The sequence below is a fragment of the Corvus cornix genome, chromosome 1, assembly GCF_000738735.6.
Source record: "Corvus cornix cornix isolate S_Up_H32 chromosome 1, ASM73873v5, whole genome shotgun sequence".
NCBI classification, from domain to species: domain Eukaryota; kingdom Metazoa; phylum Chordata; class Aves; order Passeriformes; family Corvidae; genus Corvus; species Corvus cornix.
In genome coordinates, this window is record NC_046332.1 from 97390693 (window position 1) to 97414291 (window position 23599).

Genomic DNA, 23599 nt, shown 5'->3' on the forward strand with positions numbered 1-23599 from the left:
GTAACATGTAATTGGCATTGTCTGTAGCTGGCCTTTCTATACCAGAGCAACCAAAAACCTTCCAGCCCGACAAATGTGGTTTACAGGTTCCTAAGCCTATACAGGAGGTATAACCCACTCTCTATCCAACTACTCATGTAACTTCTGAAGCTCCTTCCATATTCAAATGTTTCACTTTCTTGTTTTTACTGTTCCCATATTTCTGGCAAAATGAGGAAGACTCAGCTATTACAGAGGCCTAGGTGTTTCACAGCCTACTCATTCTCTAAAGTCAGTGTGGCCCAAGAATGTACCCCTACATTACCTCTCCCATCTTTTCATACAGAACCGTCCAGAATCTTTGAATCAGGCTTTCAAGGATGGATTTGGGTGCTACAGGCTTGACCAGCCTAAATGCTGCAAAAACGAGCACTCTATGTCTCACTGACCCCAGTGATTCTTGGACATGCACTCCTGCTGTTTCCCAATTGGAATGCACCTGATGCCATGGCTATCCAGTTAAAAAGCTAAACGAGCAGCAAACTGAATTGATAGGAAAAAAAAGGAATCAGATAAACTGTCCTTCACACATAAGGTTCCCTTTAACATTCAGTAGTACACTCATTTGGTAGATAAGAAGTAACACATGAAGCAGAGACTTTGAGAAACACAAAGCTAAACTGTTGCTTCCAGATTTTTTACAAAATACAAAAAGATTGAAAACACTCTCAGAGGAAAACAGCCTCGTTTAACTCAATGTCTATGGAGTATACATGAGTCTGAAAGAAAAGAAAGTGGTCCCAGGCTTTTGTGTTTGAAGCTAATTTCAAATCCTAAAACATCACAAATTTGCAGCTACTTAATTAAAAATGTTATAGCTCCCTGAGGCATAATACGTCCTCAAGGCTTCTCCTCCTCACCCTATTTCACAGCTCATTTTTCAGTTAGCTGCTAAATGTGCGGCTCCTCATTATGGGCCTTTGAAGTTCTAAATTTAGCTTTAACCACAAAACACTAATCAAAGAAGGATGCTCACTGTTTTAACTACAATAGAACAGTGTTCTACAAATGTTTTCCTTTTAAACCAATTTTATACATATTTTCACCCATATCTGGAAACATACAGCCTGAGTGAAGAGCGATATACAAGAACAACATAAATTAGATCCACTAAAGCTGCTTTTTTACAGTACTCTAGAATTTTGTATATGAGAATGTAGCAAATAATCTGGGTTAAAAAACTCTAAGGAGGCTTGGTTTTCATGATAAACTTTTACTTTGTCTTCTACCGTAACTACATAGATCAGTAATTCAGTAATCCCTATTAACACACTGTTGCAGCTGAAATTTTTTTAGCTGAAATTACAGCTTTTCCAAATCATCTTCATGATGCTTAAAATCATTTAAACATAGGACATTCTCTTATACCAGAAAAAGAGTGTCCACAGTAAAGAGAGAGGAATTAAATCAGTGTACCAGTAAAACCAGTATATCAATTAAGGTCACTTCTATTTTTTTATAGGAAAAGATTAAAATCTTCCTAGGAATTCACTTTCATAGACTTGAACATATTTGAACCTTTTTTATAATAAGACAACTTGCTATTGAGCTGATACTTCCATTTTGAACTAAAAAACACTTAAGAACTGCAACAGATCACTTCCACCAACTCAGGGCCATGTTTCAAATTCAATAAAAAATCTTCGTTCTAGTTTGACTGATTCAGGTTTGCTTCTTCACAGATTATTCTGATAGATGGTTCAAAAACAGTTTTCAAAATATTTGTTCCTGAATAATTATGTATTTTGTTATTAGTCTTCTGAACTTCAATCCAGTTACTCCTGGGCAACTACTCTTTTAGAAATCAGACTGACTTTCCCATCAGGAAAGTCATCTGTTCTAGCTATCCTGCACCAGGATTTTTCACACAATGACATTTTAACTTTTAAACAAAGATTGTCTTTCTTACACATGGCCAGAAAAGACAGAAGGCTAAGTGGTAGAAATAGCATCTTACAGGAGGGACGTAACAGCACCTTCTGAGAGATGCTCTGTAAGTGTGACTGGGTCCAGTCTTTAAAGTACAAGTTGAGATAAATCATTTGGTCAGAAAAAAACCCCTTTTTAAACTCAAAATTAATATGGCTACATTGTTATATGTGTATCCTTTCAAATGAAGGCAAATGCTGTAAAAATACCATGGTTTTCAGCTGTCTCCTTGAAGCTAATAATTTAAATTAAAGAGACTGCTAGAACAAAGTGAGAGAGCGTGCCCTTGGGCTGACCTACCTCACAGAAGCTTTGGCAATGGTTTTTCTTCAGGTCCCAGGACTCTTTGCAGGGCTCCAGGCACTAGGAAGAAACAGGAGGCAGAAAAGTGTCAGAAAGAGAATGAAATAAACAACCACAAATAACCTTATTTCTTCTCCAGTTTTGTGGCCCACAGGAAGTTAATAATCCACTTTTCCTGGGGATAAGATTGTGTCATTGAGTCATGGTGTCAGAGTAAGGTCATGACAAGTCATGGTTAGATTACAAGAAATATTTTCGGTATTTCTTACAGTACAAAGCAATTGACTCACTTGTTTATTATGTCATCCTATTTTCCAACTTATTGGATGTAGCTCTTAACATCATTTAACACCATGTTCCTGGATCACAGAGACAATATCAAAAGCACTACTCTGAACTACAGAAAGTGAAATCTCCTCACTGACCAGCCTAAAGATTAGACAGGCACATTGCCTTCCCAAGCGAGAAACTATTTCATCAAGCTATGGAGTAAACTCAGCAGAGGTTTAAAAACTATTTCTATATAAACAGACAATGTTCACTGGTCTGTTAGCAAAACCACTTTATTTCAAGTACCATATTATCATTACTTCAACTTCTACTGCAATGGTTATACAGAGAGCTGAGATTCAAACTCTGCCAAACACAGCTAAGCTTCACAGCACAGCATACAGAAAAATCCTACTGTTAAGAGCATTTACAACAGCTGAAACATAAATTCAGATTCATATCCAGAAACCTTTTCTCTTCCTTTGTTAGACATAAAATATTGGAAAGTACTGGCATTGTTGGGAGTTAATAACACCTACTCCTCCTGGTAAGAGTGGAGGATTATTGTACCAAAAAGAAAGGCCTTTGACATGTAATGCAGTATTTATGTAATTTCCTCTTATGCATAGTATTCGATTGGATCAATACACATTTATGCTATTCAAAATCAAACATGAATACATACAGGCTGCACCTCAGTGGTACACCTGTATCATTAATGTAGTAAAAACAACAGTGTTTTAAAAATCAGACATTTTTCTTACTAGCAACAAAGCCTAAAAATGTAATAAAACCATTAGTCACGGAGATTACATATTTCAGGAACAAAAAATACCACTCTAGCATTTTCTTGATACATATTTTTGTATTTTAGACTCAGTTTCTAGCTCTTCAAAATTCACAATGTGTTGTACACAGAGTAATTAGAAGGATACATTACAAAATGTCACTGAACTCAGTGAATTCAATTAATTCCACAATGTTGTTCCTCCTGTGGGATAGATACTGCACATTCAAGCCCAGTTCCACTGTCATGTCCTTTTACACCTCTCCTGTTCAACGGATTTAGTCCAAAAATTACTGAGGTATAAGTGGTTTAAAGACTAAATGAGAGACATTTTGACCACTCTGGGATTTTGCCAGTGGTGCCCAAGGATGCCAGGTTTGCTGTTCAAGGTGTTTGCACCAGTTTTTACCTGCCATGCAAGGCTCCAGCACCTGGCGCCTCATCCGGCTGTTGCTCTGTTTCAATAATCACTCAGGACAGCCCAAGCTACTTTCACTGGCCCCCAGCACCTCCTGCCTCAGGGCAGGCAGAGACAACGGGCATCTTCGAAGGGAAGATGGACAAAATGAACCAGGGCTGAGCAGTACCCTGCAATCCAACTGCTCTCAGAATAAGTCAAGGAAAACAGATGATGGAGCCTGTCAAAAGGCCTGCATAGGCTCTCACAGACTCTGATTAGGGTACACAATTACCTAAACACTTACATAAACAAAAAAATCTCCATACTCCTGCTGTGAGGAGTCCTCAGAGCACCAGGCTAGCCTGGCACCACGGGCAGCTGCAGAAGCAGACTGCCTGCCTTTAATGGAGCCGTGCCATTGTACCACGTCGGGTGAAGAGTAACTGCTAGCAGACAAAAATGTTGCCAATAGAAGATTTGGAATAGTCTTGTTAAAAATGTAGTTATTAACCTTGCAATAGCAAAGATGAGAACACCTCACAAACAGGTCTGTGCACTTATCCCCTTGGCTAATCTGTTATGAGCTTTCCGTGAAATGGGAAGCTGGGAACACTGAAAGCTTGGATCCAGGTCTCACCTTTGAGTCCTTGACTTATAATGCAAATGAGCGGAGATCTTGAGATCCCTCCCATTGTCTGTCGATCTGATTCAGGATAAGGAGGAATCTAGGCAAAGCAGCACCTGGCAGCTGGTTTGGGCTTTACTTTATCTAATAAAAAAAAATACCTTGCAGACATAGCCACCTGCCCCCAGAAGCTAAGCTTAGGCATGTAGATGGCAGACCTCCAGCCAGCAGCAGGGCAGTGGCACTGGGAGCATCCCAGCAGTGCACTTGGAAAGTGCCACTGGTCAATAGGAGCCATCACTGACTCTGCCCTGGCACCACATGGGCTCTGCACTGCTGAGGCAGGATGTAAAACACAGCACTGAACATTGCAGGCCAGTGGCACTCATCAGAAGATGATGGGTGTCAATCACACCGACCTTGATAACTCAAATCCTCCTAAAGAGCTTGTTTCAACAACCCCAGTGCTTAAATCTGGAAGTTGGAGGCTTTTATTCTTCATCCAGACTGCTGCAGAGTTGTTATTCAGTACTAAAAGCCAAAACAACTGCTAATAGAAAGCACTCCAGTATTTGTCATGCTTCGAAACTGGGGGGGTGTGTGTGTACATATGCACACTCTCACAGGTACAAATCCAAGCATAATATAATACTACAGACCTGCTGATATTTCCACTGCATAAAATTAGAAACAAAACCAAAATATGGTTTCATTCAAGGAAAAAGGGTTGCGATTGCTTTAAAATATTTTGGGTTGTATTTTTTATTTCATCTTTTTAAAAAAATTTGCATTTAAGGGCCATGTTAGAAAATTCTTTTCCGTTCTAATTTTTAACCTATAAGTAAAGCAACCAGGAAATTAGCATACGATGCATGCCATTTACATTAATTAGTAAAGGGATTTTCAAAATAAGTCTACCAACACTTTTGCTTAGAAAATGATGCCTTTGACCTGAATGGGAGAGAATTACACCAACACAGAACTTTTCAAAATCTAATTAATTGCAAAACATCATTTAAGTACTGAATACATATTTATTAAAATACTATATTTAAATTAAATGGCTGTATATGACATTTTTAACTACTTAAACAGCAAAAAAATAATTTATTTCAGAGTAGAAGTGACTACCCACAATATTTTTGTCAAAAAAGGCTTTTTCCTTCATCAGAGTAGAAACCAAGTCATATGCAAACTGTTGTAAAAACGATGGAATCTAAGTGTTACAGGTGGAATATTATTATTCTTTTCATTATCATTCACCGTTCCCACTGCTTCCAACATCAAGGTCAGAAATGAATGGCTTATGTTTACAATATATATACAATATAAGTGCTTTGCTGTCCTATGGAACCTAATCAAATGGAACTTAGATGGTTGGGAGAAAAAAAAAGGAACAAAACACCTTTCACTGTACAGTCTTCTAATAACTGGCCATGTCATGAGGAAAAGCACTAGAAAAATGTACATGCTCACTATCAGGCACTAAGCAAGAACAGGGTTGGGAATTTACCCAAAGTCAAAGGAGGATATAGTGTTCATCAGTCCTAGAGAGAATGATTTTGTGATGGGTACATTTAAATATGCACCCAGTGGAACAAGAAAAGTGATTTTGAATCTGTAAATCTCAGCACAGTGGCAGTAAATGTAAACAGAAACAGGTAGCAAGAGAGAAATAATTACTTTGATATTTGGTTTTTTTAATCATCATCTTTCTCAAAAGTCAGACTGTGAGATCTCTGAAGAACAGTAAATGCACAGCTGCACATTTACCTAGTTCAAACCAATTAATAGCATGCTAGCTTGGTGAAAAATATTAGGACTCTGGCTGCCCATTTCAGGAATGTACATCATTTTTGTCAATTCATTTTATAAAAGCCTATTTATACATTTGTCTCTCAACTTCCTGTGTTAATTCATGTCCTCCTAAACTTTTAGATGGTATAAGATTCAAGGCAAATTACTTGCATTCTGCATATTAAAATGAAAGAAGCGTTTGGTTTTGAAACTCAAGTTAGATACACTTATATTAAAGATGCCCTTCCTATTTTTTTTAATCTCCAGTTTAAATCTCTTTCCAGCACTAAGGTATGGGCTGTCTACTTACCCAAAAAACACAGGTGAGACTGTATGTTATAAAATTAAAAGCTCAAGTAGACAGGACTATATGCAGTGAGAATTTCAAGAGTGAAGAATCCTATATAGGCAGGTAGGTGAATCTCATTTCCACAGTGGATCATTCTCAATGCTCTCCAAAACCCACACTGGATAGCTTGACTGATTCCAAGGCTGCACAAGAGCACTGCCCCATGGGAGTGGCTCATGATATCACACAGTATTGCACTCAGCTTGTGGGCACCCTTCCTAGTGACCAAGTGCCAAAGATAGGCACTGCAGCACTTCAGGTATAAGCAATTTCAGGTGCTCATACACCCTATCAGGTCAGGCACCCACTGTACACATCTATCTTGTTTAAAATAAACCATTAGAAGTAGAGCTAACCTAAAAAATGTCAGTTACTGAGGCTGAAAAAAATCCATGAACCCAAAGAGAAGGGTTCAACTGCAGAATCAGTAGCTGTCATATTAGCTTGTAGGTTGATATATGCTGTTCAAGATGCCTCTGAACACTTTGTGAGATCCATTTTATGCCGAGTCAGTCTCTTGCTTCTTTTCCCTCTCCTCCCTCATTAGCAGAATGAATCATCAGAGCACTAGCCATCAACTTTCTAGAATTCAGTGTGACATTTTAGCTCTGTGCTACTATCAGCTGGGATAGAGTTAATTTTCTTCACGGTAGCTAGTATGAGATGTGCTTTGGATTTGTCCTGGAAGCAGTGCTAACACAGGGATGTTCTTGTCACTGCTGAGCAGTGCTTGCAAGTGCTTACATACAAGGCCTTTTCTGCTCCTCACCCCATCCCACCAGCGAGGTCTGGGGGTGCAGATGGAGTTGGGAGGGGACACAGCAGGGACAGTTGATCCCAACTGACCCAAGGGATATATATCCTATGGCATTGTGCTCAGCACATAATGATGGGGAAAGAAGGAAGGGGAGGGTATTCAAAGTGATGGCATCTGTCCTCCCAAGTCACTGTTACATGTGATGGAGCCTGGCTTTCCTGAGGATGGCTGAACACCTGCCTGCTAATAGGAAGCAGTGAATGAATTCATTATAAAACTGTCTTCATCTCAAACCACAAGTTTTATCACTTTTACTCTTCTGATTCTCTACCCCCATCATGGGAACTGACTGAGAGGCTGTGTGGGGCTAAGTTGTCAGCTTGGTTTAAACCACAACCAACTCCTACAATTCAGTTACATTTAATGTAGACTAGGAGAGGTTTACATATTTTCAAAACTTTGAAAGCCTAATAGAAACATTATTTGTTGTGTAAAATAGCAGTTTCATGCAGCTACCTGGAATTACTCCTCTGTATATGTTAAAGAGGTTCTCATGAGAATTACACTAGTAATATATTTCCCTTGTAACTGAATAAACAAAAGGGTTAAATGACAGAGAATGGTTCCCTGTCTGTGTTGCCTGTTTTCTCTCCTGTAGGTCAGTGAGCATCATGATTTGGTGAAAAGGAGTGATTTTGTATTCGAGGATCAAGTCTTAATTAAATTAGTTACAGTTGGGGTTATTCTGTGACATTATCATGTACACTGGGAACCCAGCTGATACTGTCTGAAAGTATTGCTAATTGTGGAGCTGGTTTTGAATGAAAGCCAGGTCTTAGGTTTTAAATAGTTAGGGGGTTTTAGATTTCTTGAAATGTGCTTTTGTTGTTCTACATCGATAACATCCTGACGTGGATTGTGGTGGGATAGATGATAAGGAACAGTTTGCTAATGTAGAATTTATCATCTGCAAATACTACTTTATTCTAATTAATAAATGTGTATATATATATAAAGAAAAATCCTTCATTTGTAATCAACATTCAGACAGTGTAATCTTATGCTTTAGGACTAATGATTACTTTGTATTTTTTATAAGTCTACTGCTCAGAACAAGGAAACAACAAAATGGCTGGCACAGAAATAAAGGGGTCAATTATGTCTCTCTTGGAGGTGCAGTTACAGCTACTTTAACTATTCTGAATCCTCAACAACTGTAAGGTAAAACAATGCAGCACAAACCTCCAGGGTCCTAGAGTAGCAATTAGGAACTGGTAGGGACAAGGAACAGCAGACACATGGCCACCATCACATTATATTGTAACACACTGCACAAGGGTGTACCTGTACGTTAGGATTAATCTGAGGTTAACACCCTAAGAGACTTTTCTGGTTAATTCACATGGAACCTCATGCAAAGCAATTTGCCACTAAAAGTACCAAGGGTTAGGTTGTGAGAATATAGTGTTTTGTGTTGAGTTTTAACATCAAAACCGAAGAGGGAGTATAAGCTATTCAGTTCTGATCTTAGTCAACAGGAATGAGAATTGTATTTCCTGGCAGATTTTGGCATATTCCTTATGAAAAGAATAACAAAACTGCATAACAGAAACACAAAAACCACTATGTATACAACTGGGATTTATTTTTATTAATTCTTATCTAAGTAGGATGACATATACAACCTGCAGGTGAAATATGGAACTTAAGACATATCGCTTACTTTAGATAATAAATACTTTTAAAAATTACATTTCTAAACCAGCATTAAAAAGTTTAACTTCTGTTTCCACATCCAAGAAGTGCACCCTCAATAAACAGAAAGTGTTTCTGCAGGTGGGACTGTCAGTGTCTCATAGCAGACCACTGCAACAGCCACTTCACCAAGCCTTGCAGAACATACCTATAGTATTTTCAATTATGAATTCTGAAGGACATAGAAAAAAAATGTTCAAAATAACATCCAGAGAAGTAAGAAAAGGACAATACACTGACACATTTCTTTGAAGCTCTGTTTTGCTACTTTAGCAGAGATGTGGTCAAAACCTTGACTACAGCTCTGTTCACTCAGCCTCATACAAGGCTTAGAAACACAGCTTGTGAAGCAAACTACAGTTCTAGGTGCAACTGTCTCCTATCTGTTATCAGCACTTTGGAGAGTGGTCTGGTCATTCAAATGGTTATTTCAGAGCAGAATGGAACATTTCTGAGAAATTCGACTGGATGCAAAGTTGAGCAGCATAGTTTAAACTGCTATAGCAAATAGCTGCATTTGACGTGTATTTATTTTACTTGGGTGTGGAGGCACTGAAAGCACACACATGGACAGGCATTACCACTCTCCATGGTTATGCAAACTTACTAGTATCAAATTAGGACTTAAAGTAAAGGAAATATTCTGAAGAGCCAATTGTTGGTTATCTAACAAAAACGTGAGCTTGAAACATTTATTTTTCTTAATTGCCCAGCTCATTTCAGTACACAACATCGGGGTGCCAGTCCCACAATAGTAACTGTTAGCAATTTGAGTTACTGAATACCTTCAATACCCTAAGCAAATAAAGGAAGCCTTATGACCTGACTAGGAACAGTACCAGCATTTCCTGGAACAGAGATAGGGAAAGGGCTAGTCCCACTGTATCAGTTAAGTCTGTCAGACCCTTACATATACAAAGTAGCATTACAGGCTTTGTTCCTAAAATTACGGCACCAGAAAGACCAAGACCGTTGCCAAGAACTTCAGGTCAAATATTCTGGAAGTCCATGCAGCCTTTGTTTTTAATTCCCAAAATTAAACAGAAAGTAAAAGCTGCCAGAAAAGTTGTACATGCACTGAAGGCAAGAATCACTGAAAGTGTTGAAAAAGTAACTGTTTTGACATAAAATGGTAAGTAAATTACTCAAAAAAAAAAAAAAAAAAAGAGGGGAATTCATATCATCACATTGTAGCTGAAATGCAGCAGTTTCAACCATAATCCTTTTAGAATGAAAATAACTTTCAACACTGACAGCTTGGTATCTATCTGTATAGCTTAGCTGTCTGGCATGTTAAATTTTGCCAGCAGAAGTGTCTGTTTGAAAGGACAGAATAATCCTAGGACTCTTTTCATGTTTCTATTCTTTGTTACCAAGTCAAAATCATGGCCACCAATGTCAACAGAAAATTGGCTCCCAAACATTAGTTCATCCCTCATTTAGTTCTTGTGAAAATTTGTTTACAGGGTTTTGTACCAGCATATGAAACTGGGACACGTATTTTCTTCTCTTTTCCTGCCTCATAGCTTAAAGCTTAACAGTCACCAAAGAACAATACTGAGCTCTTTCTTTGCCTGATTTTGGAACATGGAGTTGAACTCAAATCTCCTACATTCAAGATGCGCCTCCTAAACATAGAGTATTTGATGGAGCCCTCTCTCTGCTGCTGGAGCTGTTTCTTCTTGTACAAGCAATGAGTTCTTCTCTAGAAGAGAGCCTTAAATGTCAACCTTTCACCATGAAGCGGTATGCCCTAGCAGCCCTTCTGATCCTTCTGGGGTTATTTTGAAATGCTTATAATAGGTACAAAAATTTTGGCTCTTTCTCAGTGCAATAGCTATTCCACCACCACTGCTTTGCTACAGAGATGATACTCTTTTACACTCTCTTCTCTTTTCACATCTTTGATTCATCTACCAACCTACTCTGGACTTAAAATTGTTGTTCTAATTATCTCTATTCAAACTGTTGCCCCAAAGATCATTTCCTTATCCTCTGTTACCTTGCTTCTATGTGCTGCATCAAGTGCCAATTAATTTAGTTTTTTATCAAACCTCTTCCTAGCCCTTATTCTAAATCTCCACATTCAGAGTTTTCACCTGTCAAGATACAAGGCACAGCATTGGCAAAATGATAGAAGCAGCAAGTAAAGCCTGGAGCACAAGTGCACTAAAATATATACTGCACCAAAGTGCATAAATTATTTTAAATCCAACTAAGAGTGATACAGTTTAAAAACGTTAAGAAGCTCTCTGTAACAGACTCCTTCTGATAGTGGTAATAGCTTTAATTGCTTAGTGCCTGCCTGCTTCTTTCTGTGCTATTGCTTACATACAGACTTCTTTGGCAGTGTAGCTACTGTATTAATGAATAATGAAATGAGCTCCCTGAATCAAACAATATTAGCAGTTTTGCTTCTCTGCCTGAACTTTCTTTCTTCAGGCTGCAGTCCTGCAGAGCAGTTTACCAATAAACTGATTTGTCATGTTTGCATCTGTTACACCAATCAGATCATAGATCAGTCATGCTACCTTTTCCTTTCTGCTTTTAAACCTTCTCCAAGGTTGCATCTGGAACTTAGTAAGCAACACAGTAAGACAATTTCCACCTGTATGTCCCTACTGTTTCTAGGCCACTGCTCCCTGCCACCATTTCCATGCAGATGGAGTAAAAGTAACAGTAATATTTACTGCTAACAACACAAGGCTGCAAAATGTAACAGCTTTTCCCTTCCAGATATTAGAATTGTGGATGGACTTTCACCAGTTGTTTCCAGCAGTAGCAATAGTGCTCAGCTCATGGATAACTTTACAGTTGCACTTGAAGACCTTAAACGTCTATTCCAAAATAAATGATTCTATGATTCTACAAAAAAGAAGCCCATCTTATGTTCTAAAAGATCTCTCTCATAAACTGCCTTTTCATTTTCTAATAGTTGACCATTTTCTTTAGTGATTACATAATGGTTTTAAAATAAAAGTGAGCATAAATATTTTGACATTTTATATATGTAAAGAGTTTCCATTGAGAAAACATCATTCTTTTAATTTTAAACAGACAAGGGAAGGCCTCTTCAAGCTGGCACTTTCCCCTTCCAATCTGTTACAAGGCAGCTTCAGAAAACCACACACAGTCTTGTTATAAACACCATCTTGCTGTGCAACTTAAAGTGTCTGTCAGAGCAGCGCTGTTCTCTCCAAGCAAAGTCAAATTTTTTGTTGCCGTTTTATAAATGAGTTAAACTAGTGAACTCTTCTGATAACAGATGATTCGCCTTATACAGCACCCTGCAAATTCACACATACATTTCTGAATGAGAAAGCCGCAACTAAATGTTCCTTTTGCTTGTATCCACCACAGTTCTATGGTTTTATAGACCACCGAACAATCAGAGACGACAAAAAAAAAGGGGGGCCCTCTTTGTCTAAATCGTTACTTTGTTTCTCTCCCCTGGCTTTCCATTTCCCTCCCAGCACTACCATCACCATCAGAAACGACATATTCCGCATTACTAAACAGCAAGAGCCATAGGGCTTTTCACTTCTAATTTCACGCCACAATAAAATGCAGTGGTTGTTTCACTGGGGGACCTGAAAAGACTTCCTTTGTGAGGCTGTTCTGACGGTCAGGTTAAGTATCACACGCTGGCAGCAGGCATCTGTGCGTGCCTCTTCACGCAATTATGGCAAAAGGGGGAGGAAAAGGAACAGAAAAATAAAAAAGAAGGTTGTCTGGAAAAAAAAAAATTAATCTCCTACGCTGAAGCATGCAATTCACATTCTGTTGCCTGGCCTAAATAGTTTTAAATATATCTCTTTTATAGACCAATCAATCTAATAATAGTAACTCTAGAAAGTTTTCAGTGTACTCACGAGTAATGCTTGTTGCTTTAATGGAAAATCTAGAGTAGACTGATGATACAAATATCTGAGAGAGAGGAAAAAAAAATCTAAGGACAATAAATTTGGATTTTTTAAAATTTCAGAGTAAACCAGTGAAGATGATCAGCAATAACAAAGAAATAGGGTGCTCCTAAAAGTACTTTTAGAATTGCATTCTATTTATGTAATAGAAATATTGCTTAATTCTATAAAAGTAGAAGCTATAATTCCATTAATCCCAAGTACAACAGGAAGAAAAAGGCAAAAAGGAAATTCCGACAAGTTTTCTACATTTATCTTGGCTTTTTCAGACATATTCCCACTATACACTGAATGTTTTTCTGTCCCATGTTTGGAAACCCTATTGTATTCATTGAATCTTTTGTGAAGAGATAATGTGAATCCTTTCACAATAATCTCTTCATGTATCTTAACACAGTCTAATGAAACATTAAAATCACTAAAATTCTTTCAGTTTACTGACAATTCGTAAAATAAACACTGCTTGGAAATACTTTAAAGGTTAGACAGTTTCACATATTAGTTGAGGGGAAAAAATGAAATCTGAACAAAGTAACCTAAAATAGATATTTGGTTTCAAATTTTTCTGAAGTTATTAAAAAAATTCCTTCTCTCCTATTATTTTTCCATGCATGCTACACATGAGCAACGAAGACTACACATCCATACTAAATTTCTTTATCTCCAATTGTTATGGGTTTTAAGGTTATGGTTACGTGATGAGCATAAGCAAATCTAAATCCATAATGCCACCAAAACAGGGGCAGTCCTGAACTGGGACTAGCTCCTACTAGCGTACTCCTTTTGATGTAAATGTGCTAAAAGAGGCATTCTAGATGAAAAATTGACAAGTTTTTAGGTAAGTGAACTTTCCAATTCAGCTCACTCAGCAGCCTCATAAAAATTAGATGTCTGGGTTGGGGACTTGGGCTAAAAGGAAAGAGAGAGGAGTCTGTAAACACCTCTTTAACTGAGAGCCTGAACTTACAACAGCTTAAGCCATCCATAAAACCACAGCCTAAAAACCAACTAATATCTGATTTTCCCTCCAAGGCTGAGTAATAAAGGTTAACATTATAGTGTTGAAAGGCAAGCAGGACAAACTGGCAGCTGAGTTAATAAATAAATAGTTCTGATTAAACTGTCATAGAACATAAACTGTTAAATCAAATCTCAGCCTTGTGCTGGAAGAATCAAGCTGGATGCATTTTCCCTGCCAACAGTCTGGGACAGACTACTGGGCATTTCTACCTCCATTCCTACTTCCAAGGCAGAAGGGAAGACAATTTGGCTGTCCAGACTGACACAGACTGCACCACAGGAACACATTCTGTTTTCAGTGCACATGAATGTTGTAGTTCACCTCTGCAGCTCAAACAGGCATCACTACATTTCATCACTGTATAAGCTTAGACTGATAATAGGGCAAGCAAAATTCTTCCAAAGCTTTCCTTAAATTTGAAATTTAGCTGACACATATCACATATGATTCCTAAAATTACCCTAGAATTGTGGCTCAATAGGTATGGGGGTTTTAAAACTTTATCTTGGAAGCTGTGTATTTTAATTAATTATCCACTGATTTCAAATGTTATTCAAACATACTGATCTTTACTGTCACAAACTGCAATACATAAAGACAAAGACTGAGAGTAATACACTTCTAGACATCCTAAAGTGAGCTATCATAGTGTGCAGATGTAAAGATGATGAAATGATCTTTAACACTTGAACTCGACGATCTATCCAACCTAAATGATTCTACGACTCTTTGAAATGGAATATAATCATGACAAAGGCAATGCTGGAACACAGCAAAAAAATGTAAAGTGGGCATTTGGGATATGTAATGCTTCACCCAGTTTTCTGCAATTCATCTTAACAGGAGTCTTGAGCAAGTTCTCAGAGGAATGAGAGAGTAAGATTATGGAAGCATGTTGGCATTAAGCCCCCAGAGAACAACTGTCTTGAAACCAGCTCATTGCATAGCACTCTGTGCTGACAGATGAAATGGATAGCTTGCCTTTTTATGCAAATATATGCAAGGAAAGGCACACTAGTTAATAAAGTATAGCCAAAGGGTCTGAACTAGAAGTCATAATTCCAGATTAAATCAGCATAGATTGCAGGTGCCCACCAGTCTCGGGAACTGACTCCCTCTGATGGCTCAGAGGCATCCTAAATCTCACACTAAGTCATGTCTAGATAAGAGTACCAGAATGCTCAATGCTGTATAGAAAGCATGTAGCTGTGAGTTGGTCTGTAGGTACAGTCATTGTAAACTGAAAAACTTGACAATTCTGAAAAATATTCACTGAGAGCTCTGGAGTTGCAGCAGCTCTAACTGGACTTTTTACTACTCATTTCAGTAAAAAAAGAGTTAAGTTGGGCAGAAGTGATAAGATGGTAGGTGGGAGGACTCCCTGCAACTGGAATTAAAAAACAGTGGCACTGGATGAGGGAAGTAGAAAAGGAGGGAGGGGAAGGGGAAAAAAGAGTCCCGCAAAGCTTTCTATGTGAAGTCATCTGTCAGGACTGCAGTACATCCTTGAGGGTATATTAATGTGTAATCAAATACTGAAGCTTTTCATTCAGTCAGGATATTAACATGTTTTCTACTTTCTATACAGCTACCTCTTTTAATGAAATGTTCTAGGGATCTTCTTTTATTAGTTAAACTCTCCTTCTGAAACTAAACATCAGGAAAGAAAGTACCAGAGACCAGTGCCCATTCACAGATACCTATATCCAATATAATGGCAACTAGCTTCCAGCTGCTACTCCTGAAAGACAAACGCTTTTTCTTAGATATCTTACACCTGCCAGCCCCACATGGATGCCTCCAGAACTCTAAAGAAGCTCCAGTGGAACCAGGTGTTCATGTGTAAAAAACAGTGTGGCCTTTCTGCAGGATTCAGTCTCAGACATCTAAGCTGCATGAGACAGGTGAGACAGGGACTTAACTTGTCATTAGCTGATGGAGATCTCATCAATACAGTCAATAGCAGGTGAAGAAACACTCAGTGGACCACATACAGGTGTTTCCTACAGGGCAGGATAATTATCTCTCTGGAAGTTACTGACTGTTGACACAGTCTGGATATCTCCATCACATAGTAACTGTAGAGAATTCAAAATTCAGTGTCTGAATCTCAAGTTAAATCCTATCAGTAATCAAAGTACTGTTAATTTGATTGGCATGGCAGGATTATAGTGTTGAGTAACCACTTCTTACCCAGCAACTGTAATATTCCAGAATATTCCTGAAAATAGAATACTTCTGTGACAACTACTTCAGGCAGCCACTTATAGTCTTGTAGCTGTATTCTATTTCTTAAATATAAGAACACTCAGAAAAGAAGACAGAAGATTTCACACGAATAGACTTCTGTACAAGACATAAAATATAATCTGTTTCACCACCAGTCACACGGTTTTACATGTTACATGATTTTACTCATATTTATTCCCTCAACCTAATTTGAATTGATATAATTTTATATTGCTGTAACATTTCAAATATGTTTAGTTCTATATATGGAACCACCAAGACTCTAGTTTTTGCTTATTCCAAAAAATTGTCCTTGTCTTTTTATACTTTCCACAGTACTTCTTTGGGCAAATTGCTAGAGGTTAATATATAAGCACCTTAGGGTAACCATCCCGTATTTGTCTGAATAAATGCACCAATTGATGATGTATAATAAAAACTCTATTTTCCTTAACCTCCACAAGGCAGTTAAAGTTTCCTACCACCATGAAAAATTGTCACTGCCTAGAGACAAAACTACTAGTATACTGAAAATATTTATAGAATTGCTTGTAATCTAATATAGATATATAGTCTTTATTGTAAATGCCAATTGTTACAAATCACATCAGAAAAAAAATACCCTTCTTAGGGAAGAGTTCAAAAAGTTTTGACTAGAAGTTTTAGATACACGAGAATGAAGAATATTTCAGGATTTGACTACTAAAAACATGTTAATAATGCCCAACTGAAGAAATACAATCCCTCTCTTCTGCACTTTACAAATGCCTAACGGAACACTATAAAGGTTTGCATGCATCTGACAAATGTGCTCTTCAAGAATCCTAAAGTTGCTTACACATTCATACAGAAACAACCTCAGTATCAGAGGCGCAATTTTGTGCTTGAATTAAAACATGCAATCTTCATTAAAATTAGTAGAAGTCACCTAGCCAATCAAGGAGACAGAGTTTGGCTCAAAGTATTTCAAGAATAATTTATGTATTTGGCACAAATTCTGAAACAACATTTAGGCCAAGCCACTTACATAAACAATCTTTCTAGTCATATGCTTACAAAAGGCAAGAGCAATAACAGCTGTCACAGCTCATCATCCAAATACATCCTTCTCTTTTTAACCTCTTAGACTAATCTATACCTGAATTTTTAATACACTCACTTCAAATGATGTCTTTTTAGTTTTCTTCTATGAATATAATTTTCCTTCACACATTAAAAAGTCTGAAAAAAAGCTTAAAGGTTATATTCTTCTAAATTGTGGCCATTACAGTAGATTTACTTACTTCCTTCTCATTCCCTTCATGCATTTTCTTGCTCAGTGTAACTACTGCAATCCTTTCCAGGCCTGAAGATGACCAACAAAGATGAATAAATACATCCAGATATTTTCAACATAAGAGCTCTTCCAGAAAGGGAGCATTACTGTAGGCAAAGATGGACTCAATCTGTGCTAGCAAATCTAAACTTCTTGAGTATATCTCAGGCTTTGTTTTATTTACTAAGACACATGGTACATAAAAAGCCATTCTAATCTAGATGAATCTTACAATACCATAAAACGCACTCTTAAAGACAGAGCCTATTACAGTTAAGTTGAAATAGTCTGTGTCTGTAAAAGCCCTTTTATGCCATTGTAATTACACCCCCATAAGTATTTTGATAGAGGAGTATCAAAAAGCTCTACACTGCCAAACCAGCTGCTGAAGAATTTTATATTTGTCTCTTCTCCTGGATCTGACCACAGTATAACAAAGGTATGGTGTTAAGGCCATTAAAGTATTTTTTAAAGTAGAAGAATACTTCTAGCCAAAAACCATTAAAGCTCAGTTCTTGAAAAATGTCACCATATCTCTTCAGGCACAAATCCAGTCCAAGAAGTTGAAGAGAAAAAACATACCAGCCTCATCTGTAATGCATTTTAAGCTAATTTATTACCACTAACTGTTCTCAAGTAACTGACTTGCCCTGCAAATACTATAAGCTAAGGCTTTCTTTTAAGAGCTTTATTTTATTTCCTTCATGGATAGTTTTGGCACATTTTGTCCTTTCCCACTGTAATAGTAGAACTAAATTTCATTTACTCTGCAAACTTCCATGTAATATCTCAGAAGAAAAAAAATACCCTGAAGTTTGTTATTTGCCATATTAATAACTCAAACCGCTCCAGTTATTCCCAAGAAGGACAATCAATCATGACATTTCCAAATGAGTTTCCAAAAGCTATTTCCCCCATCACAGCATTTTACTGTTTTTTTTTCTAAATGACAACTACCTCACAGAGAAATTTCTTCGAAAAAAATAAGTAGAAATGTAGCTTTAAAAGAATCACTTCACCTAACATTACAGAACACATAGTAGAGAAGACAGGGACATTTCATGTTTGAAATGTGTCTTCAAAAACATACGAAAGTAGAAGCAGACTAAACAGTGGCATTTACTTTCCAAATCTACACAAGGAACACGTCATCAGTCCAGAATACTTACCATCCTCTCCCTACATATGAATACACTTCAGAGTGTGTGTATGCTAAAGCTTTTCAATGTTTTTTGTTTAGTTCCACACACATCACCACCATCATCACCACCACCCCCTCCAAATTATGCTAATGCCTTACAAAAGCTTTATTCAGCTTTATGCAGATCATGCACAGTACAAGACCTGTAGTGGGTTTTACCTTCCAGTGCATTGCTTCTTGTAGAGCCATTCCAACCAAGTGCAAATCAAGTGATACTAAAACAGAACAACAGTGTTTTCCAACTCATTCAATTCTAATTTAATAGTTTGGGAATTAGAGATGGTGTCTTTACAAAGCAATCAGTGAAGGTTAAGTGAGAGGCATACAAAAGTATTAGTCAAGATGAAGTCCAGAACAGGCATTCTCGCACCCAGTTGTTACGTACTGCAAGTGAGAGGAGACTCCAGTCCCATTGCCCTTTATCATGAGAGTTATAAACAAGCACTTGGCAGAGAGGAGCAGGTGAGGCTCCAAGAACAGCGTAAACCAAATCGACTGTGGGCAGAAGCTCTGCCTCTGTCCTCCCGCTCTGTCTGGGCCGCCCATTGTCTTTGCTCTCTTGTACTTCAGTTAAAAAAGCAGACACACTTTTAGGCTGGCAATGCTGACAAGCCTCCATCCACTCATCTCCTCTACCCCGAGTAGTTTCCAGCCAGATGTGTGAGCTGACCACCTTGCTCACTGCCAAGTCAACATAAAGCAGAAGGATTGGACCGAGAGCTGAGGGAAGGGAAGACTTTCCCTTCACACATCAACTGATACAGAAAAAAGTCTTATGGACAGCCAACCCCAAAGCATATTGTGTCTTGAAAATTTTCTTATTTCCTCATCCTTTTACTAAACTGAAAAAAAATTGGGGATTTTCAAGTGACCATTAAATAAATAAAAAATGAAATGCTAATGGGTTTTTTTCTGCATTTAGAAGATGCGAACTGCTGCAATAATCCTCAAAGAATGGAGTATCACATTCTAAAATAACAAAGCACGATTTACCCTATTTTTGCTCAAGTTCTCAAATACAGAAACATAAATTTAAGCAATCTGAAAGTTAGAAAATGTACTCACAAAGAAGACACTAATGTCACCATGCTGCTTATGACTGGTCCAGTAAACAAATTTTGGAATTAAAATTTGTTCATTAATCATTTTTGTACTGTTTAATTTGCTACTAATTCAGGCAAAAAGCTTATACACGTTAAGGTTGGAAAGTACTGTTTGCAATAATATATCGCATATATCTCAACTTCTTACTTTATTTTCAAACTGGCACATGTATTAAGGAGCAAATGAAAGCTTTTTATTCTAATCTCACATGTCCCCTCTGAAAGCAGGAAGTTACGAGAGCTGGAGAATTTACCACGTTTCAGTTCTGGCTTCCATGGTCTGCAGCAAATATTTCCAAATCTCAGCAGAGCTGTGAACTGTCCTTGCCTTTTACCACTCTACAATATCTCACCTTCTACGCCAACTACACATTCTTTGCTCTGTATCTTCACAAGAGTTTTGGGCATATGCAACTGTTTCAGAAATTTTCTTTAAGAAAAGTTCAGGAGTTTCTCAAGTGCTTCTCAGCAACATGAAGAATCCAGGCTGAAGGAGAGAGAAAAACATCTCTTATCTTTTCTGAAACTGATATTTTGGTAGATAGTAAAAATAGAAATGAACAGATTTTTATCAAACCTTGAAAAGCTTAAAATGGAAGAAATGAAAAGCTTAAAATGGAAGAAATGAAGATATACTACTGGCCAAATAAAAAACAATCAGAGGAAAAGCAAGGAATTGCATTCTGAAAACTCTATCATAAGAAATAAGATTTTTAAAACTGAAAAAAATAATCACAAATAGCCAATAAGAGTTAGAATCAAAGTCAACTGACATCAATGATATCTGCATTTACTTCAGCAGGCTTTCAAAACAGCTATAATTGCTTTAATTGAGTCTTGAAAGATAACTCCTGATCATATCATACACATTAAAATAAAGATCGTTGAAAACTGAGACTGTTTATCACAAAAGGTCTTTTTTCCCCACTCGTTTACCATCTCTGTTGTTTGAATGAATTCATTTTTTGTCAATACTTATCCAAGCTTGCATTTTTTCAGCAGCAGCTTCTAAAGTAAAAGTTTTACATTGTTCAACTGTCTTTATGCATTTTTTTACTCGAGGTGTGAAACAGCTTGCCCTTTAAAGAAAAGCTGCAATTCTGTCCTATCATTTCTTTCCAGTGCAATTAGTTTTATATGTTATCAATGAAGGATTAGTAGATCATTTTCTCCAAAGATAAGCACATTTTGAGCATAATGTCAAAATATGAAAAATTTAAAACTCTGTTTACTAAACTTCAGCAATTTTAAAGCAATAAACACTGCACACAAATGTTTATATTTTATTGTAAAAACGTCTATAAAGTGGTGATTTTATTAATCTCATGGCTTCATAGTTCTTGTCTATTCCTTTCAATGAGTACCTAAATTATTGCACAGCATTTAACAGCAAACTTTGTCTCCTGAAGCTTCTTAACAATACAGAATACACAAATTTCTACAACTTTGCAACTGTATCGGTTTCTAGATCTTTTTACCAGTTTCAAAAATATTGTGTTCAATTACTAACGTTGTCTGTTAAACTTGATAGTAACTTCATTAGCATAGCATATAGGTGTTGCATTCACACATTTATAATAAAGAACTGTTCACAGAAAATGTGTCCAGCTCAAACTACAGTTCTTAATTGCTAAAGTAGATCCAAATTAGCATTCACAGGCTGCATTTCCCTAACAACAGGCTTTCAAGCTGAAAATAATTTGTAATTCAAAAAGGATTTTGGTCAATAGATTCTGAGCATGCAAAACATGTTTGGTACTTAAAAATTCCAAGACCTGTTGAAAACCTCACTTATGAGTTTACATTTTCTTGTTTCCTGTTATTTTTCCCTGAAACATTATAAAATGGTTGTATGATTTGATAAAAGTTGGAATTACTCCCAGACATTCAATTTAGACTAGTTTTATTGCTAATATCTGATGAAATCTTAATCTATATTTACAACAGTTCCTTACTTTGAATCCAAATGATGTAACGTCATTACAGTTTAATAAACAGGAAAAGACGTTGACAAAAATAACCTTACGGAAATTTGAAACACACCAGCCTCCTCTTCAAAACGTTTGTCTGTACATATGTACAGATTATAAGTATAGCTTCTGCAATATGTTTAGTCCAACAACAGATGCAGAAAAAAAATCAGGTTGATACACTGATTAATTATATAGTTAAGTGGTGTCTAGTACTGAATGTGCATAAATTATATGCAATTACATTTTTATGAGGATTTATGGTACATAGCAAGCAATGAGATTTTTAAAAACTTAGCAGTACTTTCCTATTACAAAAATAGAAAAGCACATACACAACAGTTTATATTTTCCCATGTTTGATAGTCTTTGAAAGTCTAAAATATGTAGACATGATATGATGGAAACAATATGTGGTATTAGTACTTCAGCACTGCACCACACTTCTACGAAAGTGATGAAGAAGCTCCTGAAATAGTTCTTAAAGAATTTAAAAGGTGATTTCCCCTACAAAGTCTGTTTATGATTTGGGCAATAGATGACTTCGCTTTATTTGCACTGAAGAAGAAGAGTGAAAAAATAGACCTGTCCGGTTACTGTGACAGAAGAGATGCCCACCAGTTTGGCCTTCCCCATAAGTCCTCTCTCCCTCTCCCTTTCCCCCTCAAGCCTGCCCCTCTAGCTTGATGCCCTCATCCAACATTCCCACACACCCATTAGCTTCTCCAACTGCATCTGGCCGGTTGGAAGAGCTTGGTAACAAGATTTATGGGATGCAGGGAATCTGACGTTACACGGCAATAGAACCACACCGCAAGAAGGAAATGTATGCCTAGATACAGACCTGCTTGTGTGTGTCTACAAAGAGACTCTGTATTCTCAGGGAAGAGCACTGACTCTACAAGGGTAACAATACTCCAGAAGACTTTGCTGTTCTGTGCCATTCCCAGACAAAATATTTTGCCCTGAAGGGTGGAAGTGCTTCAAATAAGTTCCCAATCACTTTGAAAGAGATTCAAGTATTATCTCAGCCACAAGAACAAATTAATGCAATGTCCTAGTCTGGGACTTAGGACACAGCAAGAACTTCTCCCTGAAAGCTCGAAGCTGTGACTACACTTTGTCACAGCAACTGTGTTTTCTGTGCATCACAAGGCACATAAGTTTCATCTGTATTTTTATTTCATATTTGTCATATTGCATATTTTTGTTAGGCAGGTAAACCACTGTTGTGTTATTTCTGTCTGTTGAGTGAAAAAACATAGAAAATCAAGTGAAGAAAATTTTAAGTCAGTTTTAGTAAAAATACTCAGAGACTAAAACAACAATATATTAATTTCACTTCTTATTTTCTGAATCATACAATATGTTTTGCATATTGTCATAATTTTAGGAGACATGCCAGCTAGGAAAAAGCAAGATCCACAGATCAAAGACTTGGCAGACAACTTTGTAGATTATTTCATTATGTAACCACCCTTCTATGCTAACTCCAAAAGAAAAAGAGTTGCTGCAGATGGTTTCTGATGTCAATTCTTTCCTCATCATAATTCTAAGACACATTAGAACAATTGACAGCTTAAATAATATCCAGCCAGGCTAGACCTGTATTGCTTTCAAATAAAATTAGAAGTATGATCATTATAGGCTTATCCAAATGCTTCCTTCATCTCCACACCTTGCATATTCAAAAAAGTTAGCTATGATTGTTTACCATACTCAGCTGACATACAGGATGCTTCAGTATTAAATTATTCAATCAGAACTCGAAATTAAATTTGTGTCAGACTCTCTCTGTACCTCCTTAGTCTCTTACATATGATTTA

The 23599-nt window shown here is 37.1% G+C and overlaps 1 protein-coding gene across 1 annotated transcript in view; it reads right to left on the bottom strand.

Moving 5' to 3' along the window:
* Positions 1-23599, bottom strand: part of ANOS1 (anosmin 1) — a 134503-nt gene that overhangs the window by 60845 nt on the left and 50059 nt on the right. The window contains exon 3 of the mRNA XM_039550253.1: positions 2269-2331. Coding sequence (XP_039406187.1) covers positions 2269-2331 — 63 coding nt within the window. The remainder of the gene's footprint in view (positions 1-2268; positions 2332-23599) is intronic.